At 35.8% G+C, this 20,196-nt stretch overlaps 1 protein-coding gene across 4 annotated transcripts in view; it reads right to left on the bottom strand.

The window, feature by feature from the left end:
• Window positions 1-20,196, bottom strand: part of STAG1 (STAG1 cohesin complex component) — a 459,692-nt gene that overhangs the window by 13,203 nt on the left and 426,293 nt on the right. For 3 of the 4 annotated variants that reach the window (XM_028489469.2, XM_024131796.3, XM_055088101.1), the window contains 6 exons: window positions 13,793-13,885; window positions 11,618-11,792; window positions 9,760-9,899; window positions 5,889-5,990; window positions 3,134-3,282; window positions 2,242-2,370 (listed from right to left, as the gene is read on the bottom strand). In XM_028489469.2, the coding sequence (XP_028345270.1) occupies window positions 2,242-2,370; window positions 3,134-3,282; window positions 5,889-5,990; window positions 9,760-9,899; window positions 11,618-11,792; window positions 13,793-13,885 (788 nt within the window). The remainder of the gene's footprint in view (window positions 1-2,241; window positions 2,371-3,133; window positions 3,283-5,888; window positions 5,991-9,759; window positions 9,900-11,617; window positions 11,793-13,792; window positions 13,886-20,196) is intronic. The other variant, XM_024131797.3, reaches the window with a different exon arrangement.

The following is a 20,196-nucleotide window of genomic DNA, read 5'->3' as shown; positions in this document are numbered from 1 at the left end:
GGCTTACTTGCTTTTTACAAGAAATACTAAAGGAAGTTCTGCAGGCTAAAAACAAATCAGAGAGTAATCTGGATTTACAGGAAAAAAACAAAGTGCTGAAGGATAATTACCAGGTAGTTATAAAGGACAATATAATTGCATATATACTTATCTTTTGTCCTTTTCACTGATTTTAAAAAACAATTGTATAAAACTATGCATTGCTCTGTCACTGGGACAATAACATAGAAATGTGTATTTGACAATGTACACAAAAAAAGTGTTGTGACAGCAAAGAGGTATTAGAGTAAGGAAATGATAGCAGATGGTATTTCATACCCACAACTATGAAAATAACTAAAAAATATAATTAAAGGTCTCTGAAGGAATTAAAATATTACACTAGAAAATAGCCATTTAATATAAAAGAAGGCAATAAATGAGGGAAAAAATAAAGGCACAGACATATAAAAAATAGAAATTATTATGGCAGAGATTGTTTCAAAAGAAAAAACATGATCTAACTACAGGCATGCCTCATTTTATTGTGCTTTGCTTTACTGTGCTTTGCAGATACTACATTTTATACAAATTGAAGGTTTGCAGTAACTGCATTGTCAGATGATGGTTAGCATTTTTAAGCAATAAAGTTTTTTTGTTTTTTTTTTTTTTCAGTACGTGGGCCTCTCACTGTTGTGGCCTCTCCCATTGCGGAGCACAGGCTCCGGACACACAGGCTCAGCGGCCGTCGCTCATGGGCCCAGCCGCTCCACAGCATGTGGGATCTTCCCGGACCGGGGTACGAACCCGTGTCCCCTGCATCGGCAGGTGGACTCAACCACTGCGCCACCAGGGAAGCCCATAAAGTATTTTTACTTTTTTTTTTTTTTTTTTTTTGGCGGTACAAGGGCCCCTCACTGTTGTGGCCTCTCCCGTTGCGGAGCGCAGGCTCCAGACGCGCAGGCTCAGTGGCCATGGCTCACGGGCCCAGCTGCTCCGCGGCATATGGGATCTTCCCAGACCGGGGCACGAACCCGTGTCCCCTGCATCGGCAGGCAGATTCTCAACCACTGTGCCACCAGGGAAGCCGTAAAGTATTTTTAAATTAAGGTATGGACACTGTTTCTAAGACATCATGCCATTGCACACTTAACAGACTACAGTGGAGTGTAAATATAACTTTTCTATGCACTGAGACACCAAAAAATTCAGGTGACTTGCTTTATCTATTACAATATTTGCTTTCTTGTGGTGGTCTGGAAGTGAACCTGCGATATCTCTGAGGTATGCCTGTATATGCTGTCTACAAGAAACACACTTTAGATTCAAAGGCAAAAAGGCAGAAAGTGAGAGGATGGAAAGAAAGCTATACCATGCAAATAGTAACTAAAATAGAGCTGGAGTGGTTACACTAGTATCAGACACAATAGACTTTAAGAGAAAAATTACTAGGGACAGAGGAGGACATTTTATAGTGATAAGTAAGAGTCAATCCACCAGGAAGACATAACAATTATAAACATATATACACCTAACAACAGAGCCCCAAAATACACATGAAGCAAAAACTGAGAACTGAAGGAGAAAACAATTCAATAAAAATAGTTGGAGACTTTAATACCCCACTTACAGTAATGGATAGAACAACTGAACAAAAGAAAATAGAAGACTTGAACAGCATCCTGAAGAAAACTATAAGAGAAATGGACCTTCAATCTTCTTGAAACAAGTCAAAAACAAAATAAAACTAAAATATAATTAATATAAAAGGAAAGAAGAAAGTGTTCCACAATAGTTAAGGCAGTGTTCATAGATCTTTGAATTAGAGAATAAGAAATCATTTCCACTTGCAAATTCTAGGGTACTGAAAGGTAAGCAATCAAAGAAAAACTATATAAAAGTTTGAAAGAAAATTATAGTCCCTTAAAATAGGGGTCCCCAACCCCTGGGTCTGGTTAGGAACCAGGCCGCACAGCAGGAGGTGAGCGGCGGGTGAGCAAGCGAAGCTTCATCTGCTGCTCCCCATAGCTCACATTACCACCTGAACCATTCCCCACCCCCACCCCCCATCCATAGAAAAACTATCTTCCATGTTACCGGTCCCTGGTGCCAAAAAGGTTGGGGACCGCTGCCCTAAAACAACCTATCAGAGCCTAAGTTATCAAGAGTAATTATATCTAGATGATTTTTTTCAAAAATTAAACATTTAAAATTATAATGGTGTCATGATAAAAGCCACTTGTCCTGCAACGTGCAACTTACACAGTCTTTTTGTCTTGTCGAAGAAGCTTAGATGAAAATTCACTTAGTACTTCTAGGAAAGCCAGATTAGGAGGCGGATATTCTTGTCCTTTCTGATTTTGGTATTTAAAGGCAAATTCTATGCCATCCCTGAAATAAAAGAAAATATTGTCTTATTTTTCCAAATAGCTAGTATAGTTCCTCAGTGGACTAGAATTTCAAAAATAGTTGGGAAGGCAGCAAAATCATCACTGAAGGTAGTAAAATCTGAGAAATTCAAATGGTAAAATAATGTTAATTTGTATGACATAGTTGCATAATAATATTTAATTTTATTATTTACAGTGGAAAACAACATATATTGTGAACATATATTTCACAACTTATATTGGGAAAAATAATAATAGCTAAACACCCACAAAGCTAAATTCCTGTGTAGCTTTTAGAGATAACAGAATACCCTGCCTGGAAAGATACTGAGATTGTTAGAAAATTTGGTTCTTAGAGTTGGTCATGGTACCAAGCAGGTGTCTGAGTTTTTGTAAGATACTTAAAATTTTTTGTCATTCAGTTTTCCATTATGAAATGAGGTTTCCATTATGAAATGAAGTTGCACAGTGCTTTTAAACCTATGTCTCCCACAACATTCTCACCAATAGACCAGATAAGAACATCTTGTTAAACTTTCCTTTCTATACTTTATAAGATGAAAAAATTTGTGAAGTAAGTAACTACTTTTCAAATTAAAAATACCCTCCTGGTTGAGAATCACTAGATTAGACAACCTCTAAAGTTCTCATAACTTGAAAATTCTAACATTTGTCACTTTAAAAATTGGTCATATAATAGTTGTTTCTGGTAAATTCCAGTAAACCAGACTGTATATAACAGAGTGTTTATTTAGCTCACTCACTTGTGAAGCGTGGCAACTGCTTCTCGTGTCTTGATCTGGTCCAATCCGAACGTAAGGGCAAAGCGACGTGCCAATTCTTTAATGCCACTTACATGGGCAGATGTCCTATCTAGGTTGGGACCTTGCTCTTGAACAAGTTCATTAAACAACTGGTAGAAAGAAAAAAAAAGAGGAAAAAACCTATAGTTAAGAAATATTTATTTATTGTTAGAATAATATAATTTAAAAATATTTAAAAGCCATATGGTAAAATACATATTCCCCTCCTTGTACTAACAGTAGCCACACTGTTCCCATTCTCCAAGTCATCTACTATTTCTTGAGCTCATTTTCATGCTGGTTGTGTGATTAAATACAAACTGGAATTTCTTTTTCACCAAAATGGAACACATTTTGGGTTGGGAAAAGGAAATATGTTTACAAAAATATACTACGTATTCATAAACATCTATGTATTCTTTTTGTTGTTTTCACAGGAATGTTAATATATGAAATACAGGGTTCAGAACTTTGTTTTTTCACTTATTGCATTTTAGACAAGAACATTATGTAAAAGAAGACCATTAAGATATATGGGGTGATTTTTCCCACCCAATAACAAAATATACAAAAGAATTCTTAAACTGAGTGAAGAGGTTTTATAATTACATAGACATTACATATATTGTATCAAAATAACAGAAACAAAACTCTGGAGTACTAAAGAATATAAAAGCAATCATCATCCTGTCATCAAAGTCAGACACTTAGATTATCTGCCTTCCCTTCTATTATGAGAGACGGATAGCCCAAGCTTTCATCTAAAGCCACTCCCTGCTTATGTACTGAATCTCCCTGTCCTTTACCTACTTAGTGGTTTGGTCCTGAGCTACTGCTTTCTCCTGAATCCATTAACTATTTCCTCTCTGTTAGACGCATGCATCTTAAAAATCAAACAAACAACCCTAACTTCTTAATTCCATCTCCTCTGCCAGCTACCAACACGTTTTTCTCATTCTCTTTACACAAAGATCCTGAGTATTGTTTACATTTGTTTTCTTCACTTCCTCATCTCCCAATCTCTCAATACAGTTTTAATCACACCATTTCATTGAAATAGCTCTTATCTTCTATTAATTATGTTGTCTACTATTTTAGGTTTCTTTAGCAACAGACCAGCTTAAACTACTTACTCTGCCATGACTAGAAACAGCAGTTCTTCCAGAGATTTTCAAATTTATACATAGATAATTGTTTATAAATTCTTAAACTTTAAAATGTTTTCACAGATAATTGTACACAATAGCCTTAAACTTTACATTTAAAATAAATTACAAAGAATATATTTCACTGTACGAATATCAAAGTAAAAGTTCTCTTTTCTCTTTCCCATTATATATCATTCTTCTCTCCAAAGATAATCAATGTTAAAGTTTGAAAGTTTTCTAGACTAATTTAGACACATTAATATATTACATATATAAAGTTTTAACTTTTACATAAATGGTACTGTACTATATGTTTTATCCTGAAACTTGTTTAGCTACTTCAGAGTATCAGTTTATTTAACCATTCCTCTGTTGATGGACATTTAGACTATTTCCAATTTTGCAATATTACACAGACTGTTGCAGTACATCATCTTTCACATATACGTTTTGTGCACACCTGCATGTATCTACATAGATACCTAAGTAGCAAAAATACTGGTTTAAAAGGAATGTATACCTTAAATTTTGAAATATACTGCAAAATTATATTCCAAGAAGGTAAGAGCAATTGCTTTCACAAGGGACCTTTTCTTGCCACATATTTAACAATCATTGGTATTATCTATCATTTTAATTCATGCCAGTCTATTTGGCAGTGATAAATGTCTCCTTGTTTCAATCTGTATTATATTAATTATTAATTAAGTTATGCCTCTTTTCATGTGTTTACTGCTTTTTAAAGTTTCCTCTTCTGAAAAGTAGCTTTTCATTTGCTCACTTTTCTATGGGATTTATTTACCTTTGTTACTGATTTGTAGGATTTGCTATGTATGATTAAAAATATTTTCCCACAATCTGTCACTGTTTTTTTAATTTTGTTCAGAGTGCTGGTTGATGTATAAATCTGTATAAGTATATATATATATAATCAATTTTTTACATTGAGGACTTCCCTACTCCAGGACATAAAAATATCCTTTTATTTTCTTATAAACTTTTAATTTTTAACATTTATATGTAATCCACCTTGTAGTTATTTTGGGTACATGTTATGTAGGGCTATTACCTATTGAATAGGCCCGATCCTTTCCCCACTGACCTTTATCATAGGCTAAATATATACATACATACCTACAGCCATCCCCAACTCTCCCATCTCTACGTTAATTCTAGGCATTTTCTAGAAATCTTATTTAGGCAATACATGTGACATATTTTCTTCTTTGGATACTATTGTTGCCCCTTCCCTTATTAAATACTTTAAAAATGTATTTTTAAATTTTTTCTTTAAAAATGATTACTTTTAAAATATCCAATTTGGCATTTCATCTGGTCTAAGAATAGATCACCTTAGGATTTCATCTATTTGAAATGTGAACTATAGGACTGTCTTCCTAAAGAAAATACACATAACACATCTTTGTACCAGAAAGTATCCATAGTAATGTATTAATGTAATGACCTAATTTAAATGAGGTAAGATACCTAGCACACAATAATAAGCACATGGAAGTGCTCAATAATATTAATTCTACTCTTCATCTCTTTCCCTTCAAATTTCTTACCTGCTGTAAACTGAGAATGAGGGTCTTGGCACACTGAATTTTATCAATTTGCCTGGTTTTACTCAGTGTTTCCTTAATAATATCACCATAGTCATTGTAATACTGTGAGAAAAAGAAAAAAAACATAGTTTTAAAACTGTTGATATTTAATGAGATAAAGAATAGGCTGATGAAAGAAATGGAAAGGTGAGTACAGAGGTGTTTAATTTTTCATTTAAAAACCTAATGAGTGTCTAAAGTTAAAGGAATACACATTTGATATTTAAAATTATGAAATAACTAATAATAATAAAACTAAAAAATTGGTAATTCCAAGAGGAGAAGTGATATAGGTGAGCAAAATTCCTCACTCTTTACAACATGGATTCAATAGATTTAAAAGGTGACAAATCAAGAAATAGAACTCTGACACACCACTGTAAAACAATTATACTCCAATAAAGATGTTAAAAAAAAATAAAAAAAATAAAATGAACTAAAATATAAAAAAAAAAAAGAAAAGAAATAGAACTCTGACAGAAACATCGTAAAGAGCTAAAATCAAAACAATTAAAATCGCTTGCTTACTTCTGGGGAGTAGGCCTAAATAAGGGGAAGGGCAGATTACAGTAATAGATTTAAGTTTTCACTGAATACTTTTGTGCACTCATTATCCCCCATAACATGTCTATATTTTACCATTATAAAAAATAAAAACACTGACTTCTTCAACAGTGATTAAGAAAAATTCAACTAATTTCTTTATAATTCAATTTTTGGACACAGGATTTAAAGAGCTTTCCTTGTGAGTAAATAATTAGGAAAAACTTTGAGACCATTAAATCTGGATGTTACTTCCAAGCTAGAGCATAAAACCTATAACCTATGTAAAGAAGTGAGTATATTAGCTTGACAACTGGATTTTTAAAATCTTCAAGAAGATGGGTATACTTCCATGATGTGAGGTGCAAAAAAAAAGGAAAGCAAAAAAAGGGGGAAATGTCTCGAAAGAATCATCCTTTCAGTGCAATTAAAAATTATCTTGGGGCTTCCCTGGTGGCGCAGTGGTTGGGAGTCCGCCTGCCAATGCAGGGGACACGGGTTCGTGCCCTGGTCTGGGAGGATCCCGCGTGCCGCGGAGAGGCTGGGCCCGTGAGCCATGGCCACTGGGCCTGCACGTCCGGAGCCTGCACTCCGCAACAGGGGACACGGGTTCGTGCCCTGGTCTGGGAGGATCCCGCGTGCCGCGGAGAGGCTGGGCCCGTGAGCCATGGCCACTGGGCCTGCACGTCCGGAGCCTGCACTCCGCAACGGGAGAGGCTGCAGCGGTGAGAGGCCCGCATACCGCCAAAAAAAAAAAAAAAAAAAAAATCTCAATGCAGATAAAAAGAGAAAGATATATGAGAACACTAAAGTGGTTCGACAGGTAGATCAACAATTCAGATTTTTAATTCAGATTTTTAATGATCACATAGAGAAATGAGGCAAAAAGCCAAATAGACAAGGATGTATAATAAAGAATAGCAAACAACTATTAGAATATTCACAGAAAGATTAAAGCCTAGAAAGAACAGAGGAGTGTAAAAATTGCTAAGGATGATAAAGCTTATTTCTTGAAACCAAGACAGCACTGCTAAGGGATGACAAGGAAAAACCATATTAAGCTCATATTCATCTAACCAAACCCCGTTTTGACATTACTTTTGGAAGCCTTCTCTGGTTGCTCACTTAAGTCTCTATTTGTGCTTGCTTTGTAATTTACACATCTATCACTACAGTAATCATGATGAGGCTTTATGGTTTAGTGGAAAGAGCTAAGCTTTGAAGCTAGGCAAACCTAAAATCGAATGCCAGTTTTTGCTACTTTAATAGTTGTGTGGGGACTTCTTGGTGGTCCAGTGGTTAAAATTGGTCTTGCAATGAAAGGGACACCAGTTCGATCCCTGGTCAGGGAACTAAGATCCCACATGCCGCGGGACAACTAAGCCCGCGCACTGCAACTACTGAGCCCACGCGCCACAACTAGAGAGCCCGTGTGCCGCAACTGCAGAGCCCATGCGCTCTGGAGCCCTCGCGCTGCAACCACTGAGCCAGTGCACTCTGGAGCCCGCGTGCCACAACTAGAGAGAAGCCCGTGCACTGCAATGAAGAACCCATGCGCTGCAACGAAAGATCCTGCATGCCGCAACTAAGACCCGACGCAGTCTGTAAGTAAGTAAATAAATAAATAATAATAAAAAGTTGTGTGGATCTTCGAAAGTTATTTAACCTCTCTGAGCCTTAATTTCCTCATCTGTAAATGATGATATTATTTCCTAACTCACAGAGTTACTGTAATCAACAAAGATAATGTAAAAGCTTTAGAACATGTCTCAAATATAAATGGCATAGAACATAGGCAGCTATTCATTATTAGTATGTTATATTATATTATGTTTACATTTGTTTCTCTGTTAATCTGTAACCTCCTTAGTGCAGAAATCATGTCTTATTTAAATCTCTGGCTACTAACACAGTGCTCATCACATTGCAGTTGTTTAGCAAAATATGATGACTATGTCATAACTAGAATTGGACATAAACATGTGAATCAATGGAATACACAATATTCTGAACATGGGCAAAATAAAATACTGTCTCTGACATAAGAACAAGGCCAAAATACATAAACTGAGAAGTGTGTCTCTTAGGCTATATCAAAGATTTTTGAGCACTGCTTTTTTTGTGGTTCAGAAACAAAATGCAGCTTCTGGAAAGGAGAGCAGCCAGGAAGGTGACTACCTATCAAAATCCTGTTATATAAAGAATGGTATAAATCCGTTCGACATCTCTTTACCTCCCTCAGGAAAAAAATCCCAAGTTCTCACACAGCATATAAGGTCTACCCTGTTAGTTTCTTTAAATCTTACCTCTAGCTCCATTCTCATAAGCAATCTATGTTGCTATATCAAATTACTTGCATTTCCCCCAAACAATTCATTTCCTTTACTTTGTACACGAAGTCCAATCTGCCTAAAAGTCCTCCCACTACTTTTTTGCTTGACTGGCTAATTTATGCTTATCATCTCAGACTTAGTTCAGAAGGCACTTCTAAGCAGTTTTCATTAACCCTCATATTTTTTAAGAGAGGGGTATCTGTTTTATTTATTTCCAGGAACCCCTATATGTACCTCTATTATACTGTATAAATGCAATTGTCTAATTACTTGACTATTTCCAGCTTTAGACCACTTTGGAGCAGGAATTAAAAAATCTTTGTAACTTGAGTGCCTGGCAACACAGTAGTAGGCATACTTATAAATATATCTGAAGAGATTTCATAGGGAAGAGAGTTAGCTTTCTTCTGTTAAGAGTCCATGGCCTCATGAAAATAAAAAGGCATTCTTTCATATAAATGTAAGCAACTCCTACTTTATGGAACTGATATAATAGTATAGAGTGATAAAAAGCTCATATATAAAAAAGAAAGGAATTTTAAATATGTCAGAAAATCATCAATAATATTTAGGTAAGAGCTGTCAATTTTAGCTTATTCATCATTCTTTAATTTTTTTTTTTTTTTTTTTTTGCGGTACACGGGCCTCTCACTGTGGTGGCCTCTCCTGTTGTGGAGCACAGGCTCCGGACGTGCAGGCTCAGTGGCCATGACTCACGGGCCTAGCCGCTCCGCGGCATGTGGGATCCTCCCGGACCGGGGCATGAACCCGTGTCCCCTGCATCGGCAGGCGGACTCTCAACCACTGCGCCACCAGGGAAGCCCTATCATTCTTTCATTTTTAATTGCAAACTTCTCTGCCACTTAAGTGGAAAGAGAAAAATAAGAATATGAAACTACTATCTTAATAAATAAATATCCTTTTACCCGTTTAAAAAAAGACTGTAAAACTTATACCTTCATGTAGTGTTTAAAGATGTCTGCAGCTGCATGCATGTCAACAATATCGTAGATGATAAGTTTGCTGAAGGCAGCAAGTAGATTCCTTCTCTTATGTAAGGCCTCAATTTTATTAGCTTCATCTTCTTCATCACCCTCTAACCACAGAAAATAAATTACTTATGAACTTTGGCCCTTTATCCAAGGTAAAACAATGTAGACAATCTGCATAATAAAAAACCAGCTTATAACTTTACAAACAGGTAAATTCAGTTTTAGATGGGATAAAAACTGTTAGTTATACTGATTATTTTAGGGTGCTATATTTAGTTAAACATTTATTAAACACTTAGTAGGCACTAAGGTTTCTGCCTTCTAGGAGACTGTCATAGCAAAGATTGAGTAAGGTAAACGAACCATATAGATTTTTTTTCTGATACTTTTGTCATAATAATACTGTTGTTCTGTTTACCTTTAAAATGCTGTCTTCTCTTATCTGAATATTCCTTATGTGCTAATGTATTTCTACAGAGAAGAAATTTCTAGAAATTTAAGACACAGGGAAAAAGTTTTCTTTTAGAAAAATAAATGGGGAGTAATGGAAATTATATGGAGGAGTTAGTTTTCAGTTCTTGTCCTAAACATGGTTACACTGTAAGCTGAGAAAGTATATTTTGCAAACCATGTTAACGTACATATGCATTTTTTTAAACAAAACCTTACCAAATGCTTTCAAACAAGTAGTCTTTATTCCTCAATTTTTAGATTCTCAGGCCCTATTGGCTTATGTATTTCTAATCCCAAGAAAAATTTCTCCACAAGGCCATAGACAATAAAAGTTAACACATTTGTTTCAGGCTCTGTACTGACCCTCTCATGTTTTGGCGTGCCCTTATTTAGGGACAGTGTTCTTCCTTCCCTTCTTTGCATGTATATATTCATAAAAAAAACTTACTCTCAACCTCTCTCTTCCCTTTCTATTAACTGGTCCTGCTGTGAAGCATCAATGCTTTGAGAAGTTGGAAATCTTTTTGCTTAAGATAAGTAGAAGGTAAATTTTATCTCCTGAGATTAATATGAGCTCAAAATAAAGATCCTTTGTTCATAGCCCAGTATTTTCTAAAATGTTCTATTAAATAAAGAACATTTTAATAGCACCAGGTAGATCTGTGGATCTGATATGCCACAGATCTTAGAGATTATCTATTTCACAAATAACCTATATAATATTTATTTATAATTATTTATATTCAGTCTAATTTTACTAAGTTTTCATTCTGCAGGCTCCGCACAATTTTGACTGGTGAGGTTTGACAACATTCTTTTAGCACTTAGTATCTTAGAGTCACATTTTGTTAATTTAAGTAATATATGATCACTACTCAGAAGCAGAAAGGATCTCAGATGCTTTCCTTTAGAAAAATTGTGAACCTGGAAGCAGTTCAATTAGAAAAAAAAATCTATCCTAAATATACATTTTACACATGTGGGAAATGACGAATGTACACAATTATTCATTATAGCATAGATTATAATAGCAGAAGATTGGAAACTAGCCAAATGTCAATCAATATGAGATGAATAATATAAATTATGCTATATTTAAATAATAAAATACTATGTAGCTATTAGAATAAGGAAGCTCTGTATGTAGTGATGGGGAAAGATCTTTAAGGTACTATGTTAAAGTTAAAGCAGGGACACCTCACTGTGTATATTTTTATTCTTGTTGGTTTCTGAACTACATGAATGTATTAACTTTTTTTTTAAAGAGAGAAATTATAGTATTTTTTAGGATTGAATTTGAAATTTTTTCTCATATCTTTTGAGGTTGGTAAAACAAGATCAATATTGACAAAATGATAGCTACAAATACCCATGCTCTGGTTCTCCTCATCTTGGTCAATGAAAACATGATCCATCACAAAACTGAGGAGTTCAGACTGAAGTCCAGTATCTGGATTAAACACCAAAGGCTGAAGGCCCTCCCTGCCACCTGTCATTAATTGGTGGCTGAAAATCATCAATAGATCACAGAGTAACATGAAAGCCTGGAATGCAAAGGAAATTCATCAATAAAATATTGTACAAATGTAGCTGTAACTACAAATCAATGTTAATGAAAATATACTAAATTAAATACAGCTCAATAACAGTACCATAATAGAAATTCTGATATTCAAATTGCAGCTACTTAATTTTAATTTCCAAACTGAATAAAATTATTTTGTCTCATTACATACTAGTCATACTTAAGACTCTCCACCCCCCTAAATATAACCTATTTCTTTTACTTGGCTGTATTAACTCAAAAGTTGATTAAGAGATTTTTGACTTGAACTTATAAAAAATGAGTTAAACTAAACTCTGGAAATACAAAATTGATATAATAAATTAATGACATGTTACAAATCAATCTTATACTGCATAATCAAATAATAAGCATAAAGCTTAAGACAAACTGTATAATTCAACGAATTACAATGTAGTACTCTAAATCTGTAAGCTCCTATTTTGGATTCTTCTTTAAAAAATCTATTGTAAAACAAAATTTTTAACAGTAGGTTAAAATTGAATTCAAGATCATTCACATAAAAACCAGTGACTGAAAGCTTCCCAACAAATGTAATCACATAAAGAAACTTTCAATATATTTCCCCATAGAGAAAGTATTATAGTTATGTTGCCAAATTTATCCTATTTAATGGATGGTACAAAATAAACTTGTATTAGTTTATTGAAACTGAAAGATTTTGTTATGGAATAACCGAAACTGAGGGCTCTGATACCTCAAAACAATCCACTCACTCCCTTCTAAAAATTGACTTCTATGGGAAAACATAATTTTGGAAGGTATCTGAAGATGGCTGTATACTTGGCTGTTTACCTCCAGCAAGACTCATGGCAGTTCATGCTCTAAGTACACAACCATGAATTACATTATTTGAGTCACTTGAAAAGAGGAGAACATGAAAGGAATCCAGGAAAATATATATTTTTAACTGAGGCCATACTTTTGCATGTCACCAAACAGTGAGGATGCAGAAACACTGAATTTTTGGCTTAAATGTCCTGAGCTAGGTACTTTTTAGACAGCACTGGTTGAGTTCAAAAGGTTTAGAGAATAAGGTTTAGGAAAGACCATTTCTGTTCCCATTTACGTTAGATGCTGATAACTCAATAAAGAAGAGACCTGGATAACCTATTTGTAAGAAGAGATAGCAAAGGGTAAGTACTGCTGTACTCTTTTAGATATAGACTCATTTTCTAGCCCAACATCATAATAAAAAACGATATGGAAAAGGTATATCTTTTCTATAAAAGTTATTTCCTAATAGAACAGCATAATTAAATAGATTACAAAATCACTTTGCGGAAATGGTATTGCCTTGGGCTCCACTTTGACCCTCTTTGGTCTACGACCCTTCCCAAGGGGTGAGAAGTCTGTTGGACCAATGGGATATGCCCACCTGCACCCCTACTTTACATCACTGCCCAGGTACAGGGATTCAGGAATTCCTTGCCCTCACAGACCTGATTCTGCTACCAGGGGGTGCACAGGCATCTTTCCTAGACACACTGCATCCCTGTGTTCCTAGGCCTCAGGGTAATCAAGGAGCAGCTGTTTGAAGAAGTGATGTTGATAGTTTGGATATGTGGGCTGAATTGTTCATATGCACGTGTGAGGAGTTCTACCTGGTGTGGGAAAGAGCTGAAGGTGAGAAGAGAAGGTGGACCCTATGCCAGCTCCCCAACCCTCCAAGTTCTGGTATCAAAAATTAAGAATCAAGAATTCTAAATTTGAACCTGGCCTGGACAGTATACTTGTCAAGGTACAAAGACGTGTAACAGGTTAGCTTACTTTATAACTTAAATATTCAGACATCTATATTCTTGTCCCAGGTGCCACAAATGTTAGGGATAAACCTGCATGCTAAGAACTGTCATAAAAAAATTACATCTTCTTGAAAAAAATTTACATCTTCTTACTGTTCTTCAGTAACTCATTTGAGTTATTTTTATTGAGAGCTCTTAACTGACAATTTCTTACCTGTTCCTTCACTGGAGTATTAACATTAGATAGGCACTGTTGGCAAACAGCCAAAAAGGATTTCACTGTTTTCCTCAATACCAACAAATCCTCCTGTAAGACACATTCAAATTTGCAAGCATGAATTACAATATCCTAGAAAACTGATCCAGAAGAAATAATAAGTGGAAAATAGCCAAACTAGTTTACTGTTAAGGAAATTCATAAAACCAAATATATTGTTGGGAACCAAATCATATAGTTATTTCCTAGTTATCTTAATGGAAGGGTCAGCGAAACTGATAATCCTGAATACTCAGTTCTATTTAGCTTTGGAATGCTCAGTATGATTTCCTCCAACATATTTTCCTTTATCAATATGGTTTACTCAGGCTGATATTAAAATTTTTAGTCATTCCTATAGCAAATACTAGCTGGCAGTAAAGTGAGAGTGCAGCAGCATACTGAAAAAAATCAATTAAGCAATAAACACATACTCCCATATTCTCAGGACTCTGCAAAATGTCAAGGGGAAAAGATAACTTTAAGATAGTGTCCATGTTCTCAAAGAGTTAACATCTTAGTAGGGAGTTAGACCAATTAGAGAGTAATTAAGTGTTTAATTTTTTGGTGTTAACTCTGTAGCAGAAAGAGCTGAGTTGGAGGCAGCTTCATAGAAAGACGGCCTTTAATCTAAGATTGGATGGGTGAATAGGATTTAATCAGATGGCCATATAATATTTGAAATGAAACATTTGAAAAGTATAAAAGGAAATTTAAATTTATCAAGTACCTATAATGTGCCAGGCACTGGTATGAGGGCTGTTACATAATTTCATATTTATATTGATTAGAAGAAGTAGTTATTATTAGCAAGTGTTTGAAATAGGACTGTCTGATATCAGAGTTCACATTCTTTTCACTGACTAATGAGCAAGACGCATGCAGATGACTCAGTATGATATCAATATTTAAAATAGTAATGAAGAGTAATTAAATGAGCATAGGCTGATGTAGAAATCACTTTTAAAAAGTACTCTGTGAAACTAAAATTCTTTAAACTACTCTATTTTGTACAGATGACCGTACTTATTCCTTTTTGGGATCTTCACATCCCAAATAATGATACTTTAAAAATTATACATACTTCCTTTTGCTAAAATGAGTACAATATTCAGAAGAAGGAATAAGATCATCTTGTGCAGAGTAGTAAAAAGGACACTGCCTCCAGTACCTTTAATGTTCCTGCAGATGAACATCCAACAACCAAACCTCAACATTCCTTGACCTTTAATTTCAAAGACTCACAAAGCATGAGGGGAAATAGACAAGAGAACAGGCAACTGCAACAGAATGTAAGGAGTGCTATGTTGGAAAGCCTAACCCAGAGTCAAAAGTAGTCACAGAAGGGTTCCCAAAGAAGACTACATGTAAGCTGAGTTCTGAAAAACTAAAAATTATCTACCTATATGGAAAGGTGTTCCAGAGGGCAAAGAATGTTCAAAAGCCCGGAGGTGCTTTGGAGAGACTGCTAATTTATTGCAGTTGAGGCACAAACAGGGAGGAGAGTGGTGAGAGAAAACGGAAGAGAAAAAGAGGACCCATTTTCCATTTAAATGGAAAGTACTTAAAATGCCATGCTAAATTATTTGGCTATTATCCTGTCGGCAATAAAGGAACTAATGAATAGGATTTTTATCATGAAGTTGCTAATAATTTATGTTAAAGAATCATATTCTAAGCAGAAGGGAGAATGATATAAAATAGGAAGGCTAGGGCTTCCCTGGTGGTGCAGTGGTTAAGGGTCCGCCTGCTGATGCAGGGGACACGGGTTCATGCCCCGGTCCGGGAAGATCCTACATGCTGCGGAGCGGCTAGGTGAGTGAGCCATGGCCGCTGAGCCTGCGTGTCCGGAGCCTGTGCTCTGCAACGGGAGAGGCCACAACAGTGAGAGGACCACGTACTGCCAAAAAAAAAAAAAAAAAAAAAAAATAGGGAGGCTAGTTAAGAGTAAATACAATCTTCTGTTGAGGGCTTATTATGTGCCAAATACTGTGTTCTAAGGGGCATAAATTTAAGTCTCACAATCACTCTATGAAGTAAGTGGTTAATACGCCTATTTTACAGATGAGGAAACTGAAGTTCAGAGCACATATAGATTCTAAGTGACAGAGTAAGGAGCCATACCTAGGGTTATCTGACTCTAAAGCTCATGCTTCTAATCATTATTCACAATTCATCACGTATTAACAAAGGCCATGGGAATAATCTAAAATGAGGGCCTGAAAATGAAATGTTGGCAGAAAAGATGTAAATAGAGTGAAGAGAAATTAAAGCAGCAGGACTGATAGAATTTAGGAACTAATCAGAACAGGGGATGTTGATGTTACACCTAAATTTCTAGGTAGTTGCCTACTAAATGGCTTACGGTATAAGGCACCAAAATAGAACACAGGAACAAGTGCTAAGGTAACAAGTTTGGCTTTAGAGATGATGATCTGTGATCCTTGAAAGATATGCTACTAGAGACATCTAGTAGGCAGTTGGATGAATTCAAAGTCCATGGTAAAGAATCTGAGCAAGAGTAGAGACTTGGGAGTCCTCTGTATTTAGCTGGCAGTAGAAGCAATGAAAGTAGATGAGACTGTTAAAGGAGAATATGTAAATAAAGAGGGCTGACAAAAGTATCCTGGGGAACACCGACATTTAACAGATGGATGAGAAAGAAGAGCATATGAAGAAATCTAAGAAATGGTCTGAGAAGTAAGAACAAAACCAGAACATGGCATCCCAGAGGTAAGGAAAGAAAACAGTTTAAAATGAATGTAAGGGGCTTCCCTGGTGGCGCAGTGGTTGAGAATCCGCCTGCCGATGCAATGAATGGAAGGACTTCCCTGGTGGTGCAGTGGTTAAGAATCCACATGCCAATGCAGGGGACACAGGTTCGAGCCCTGGTCCGGGAAGATCCCACATGCCGTGGAGCAACTAAGCCTGTGAGCCACCACTACTGAAGCCTGCGTGCCTAGAGCCCATGCTGTGCAGCAAGAGAAGCCACCTCAATGAAGAGTAGCCCCCACTCCCCGCAACTAGAGAAAGCCTGCGTGCAGCAATGAAGACCCAACGCAGCCAAAAAAAAAAAAAAAAAAAAAGAAGAAAGAATGGAATAGTTTAACGATGACAAATGTTACCAAAAGACAAGATAAGGATTAGAAAGTATTGCAAGGATAAAGCAACTCAAGGTTGTGAGTAACCTTGGGTCGAACACTCTCAAAGTAATTAAAAGGGCTAAAGTCAAACCGCAATGGGTAGAAAGGAGATGAGAAAGAAGGCAACTCTTTCAAAACAGTTTGACTGTAAAAACTAAAAACAGAACTACCATATGACCCAGCAACCCCACTACTGGGCATATACCCAATATGTATGTGAACACATATATATAGAATCCAAAAAAAAATTTTAAAAATGGTACCGATGAACCTAGTTGCAGGGCAGGAATAAAGATGTAGACATAGAGAATGGACTTGAGGACCCAGGGTGGGAGGGGGAAGCTGGGGCGAAGTGAGAGTAGCATAGACATATATACACTACCGAATGTAAAATAATTAGCTAGTGGGAAGCAGCACCATAGCACAGGGAGATCAGGTCGGTGCTTTGCGATAACCTAGAGGGGTGGGATAGGGAGTGTGGGAGGGAGACGCAAGAGGGAGGAGATATGGGGATATATGTATGCATATGGCCGATTCACTTTGGTGTACAACAGAAACTAACACAGTATTGTGAAGCAATTATACTCCAATAAAGATCTATTAAAAACAACAATAACAAAAACCAAAAACAATAGTGAGAAAAATAGGATGGCTGCTAGAGGTCTTTTGGCATCTTTGTTGACCTTTTCAATATAAAAGATTTGAGAATATTTGTTGAATAAATAACTGAAAGAAAAACAAAATGCAGGCCAAGCTACTAACTAGCTATGTGACCTTAGAGAAATTATCTTACATCCCAGGATTACAGATTTTAAAAATCTATAAACAAGAGGGTTGAACTATGTATTCTCTGAGGTTCTATCGCATTCTGTGATTCTGCTGAATTAATTTAGGCACTCAAACGAGAACATACAGGTGCTAACTGGTAAACCTAGTATGCAAAGGATGAATGTTCAGTTCCTGCTAGTACCAAGAATAGTGCTTGGCACATGGGCAGATGTTTAGTAAGTATTTGCTGAATGAAATCCAAGTACACATAATACAGATGATGCCACAATCCTAGGGAGAAATATGTAATGTGTTCATTTTATCACACAATAAATATAATAAAAAAATGATGCTAGGAGGTATTAATGCTCCTTTATTCCCTTAAATTTCATGGTTAGTGTACAGTTTGAAGCAGTCTAGGGAATCAGCTATCTTTGGAGTTGGAGGCAAAAGATTCCCTTAAAGGTCAATCATAAAGCAAATGTGTCTTATGTAAAATGATTACTTGCCAATTCATCTGAGGAGTTGTAAATTTAACATCACAAGTAAGTAAGCAACCTACTGATTGTAGCATTTTAAGAAGAAAGTGGAAATGGGAAGTAACCAAGGAAATACTGAGAGAAGCTAAAGGCCTTCTTTAACAATAAGTTTAGCATAGATTTGGATGCAACCTAAATATTGAATGCTCAAGAAAGTTAACTTAATTGTAATCAGTTAGAATTCATTGAGAGAAATATAAGTACCAATCAATAGGTTAGGTAAATAGGCACAGATACTGTATATTTAACAGAGTTAGCTAATCGCATATAGTAGATTCCTTTGAACAGCTAGGAAAAGAATTTAGGTTTTTTTGGATTTCAGAACACAATTTTCCTACAAACTTCATTATGCTGGCATCTTACACTACATAAAGTTAACGTTTACTTGGCATTTAACTGTGTACCAGGCACTAATCTAAGCTTTTCACATATTAACTCAACTAATCCTCTCAACTGTGATGGGTATTGCTATTATCACTTCCATTCTACATATGAAGAAACAGGCACAGAAATGTTAAATGCAGGCCCAAAGACACAGTTAGTAAGTGGAGTAGTAAATTAACCAGAGCAGTCTGCTTCCAGAGTCTGTGCTCTTAACCATTTTGCTATAATGACTCTTTTTATAATGCGGGAAAATTAACATATTGAAGAAACAGGCAGCATTATGGAGGTAAAAAATTTGAAACTCCAGTTAGTCAAATATATTTATATATAAACAAAAATGTCAGTCAACCCAAAAGACGCTGAAAAAGAACAACCCAAGAACAAGGTGGGCTAATTATCTAGATTGCAATTTTAAGCAACTAGAATGTTCAGGGAGTGCCTCTAATGCTTTGAACACAATGGAATTCTACTTAAATAAATTCTACTTACTCTTTCTAGCCAGAGTACTTGAATTATAGGGATGAAACTGAAGGCAAAGAGTAGAAGAGTAATCTCCTCTCTCAGTCCATATAAGAATGTAGACTAAGTATATGGTGCTTCCTTTCAAATGTGTTTTCCTAGATGAAACCAATATTTTCTCTTATTTTCAGAAAGCAGCTTGGCGTTAAGAGCACTTTTTCCTAAAGTAGCTATGGAAAGGAATTCAAATGGGTCAGGTGAGAAGATTACACTGAAATTTAAATTATAATATCTTGGCTATATTCTTTTGTATGCCTTTTGCATCACTAGCCTGCCTAAATTTTTTTTGCTTCCCTGTAGATCTAGTGAAACCAAGAATTAGACGACTGCAACCCAGTACGCTCTGATGTGAAAGGGCTAAAATAGTTTCAGTTTTTCAGTGATCTACTGACAAAAATAAGAGAAATATATCTCTTAATGAGTTAAGATGATGTTTTAAAAATACACCCCGACCAGCAAAATCTCAACAATGAAGACTCCCAAATAAGGCTGGCACAATTAAGATGGTGAATTTATCATATAAGCTATATTAGAAGTTTTCTCAAAGGTACAAAGGCTCAAAATACCCTAACACCATGGAAAAACTAGCAGTAAATACATAAAACTAGTTCAACATTATCTGACAAATACACATTTTTAGAATGGGCAGAAATAAAACAGGATAAAGGTGTGAAATAAGGACCTAGATCAGGCCAAAGATCTTAGAATATGAAATAAAGCCTGTTAAGAATTTAGTGATCAGTTTTCATGATAAAAATGGGGCACAAAACTAAACTAGTTACAAACAAGACCAAGGGGTTACCTTACTAGGCCAGGGACTGGCAAACTTTTTGTGTAAAGGGTCAGATAGTAAATATTTTAGGCTTTGTGGGTCATAGAATGTCTCTGTTCGAACTACTTAACTCTGGCACTGGAGCAAGAAAGCAGCCCTAGTCAGTACATAAATGAATGAGCATTACTGTGTTCCATTAGAACTTTATTTACAAAAACAGGTGTCTGGCCAGATTTG

The sequence above is a fragment of the Physeter macrocephalus genome, chromosome 1, assembly GCF_002837175.3.
Source record: "Physeter macrocephalus isolate SW-GA chromosome 1, ASM283717v5, whole genome shotgun sequence".
NCBI classification, from domain to species: domain Eukaryota; kingdom Metazoa; phylum Chordata; class Mammalia; order Artiodactyla; family Physeteridae; genus Physeter; species Physeter macrocephalus.
The sequence above is the reverse complement of the archived record's forward strand: the minus strand, read 5'-3'. Positions and strand labels throughout refer to the sequence as shown.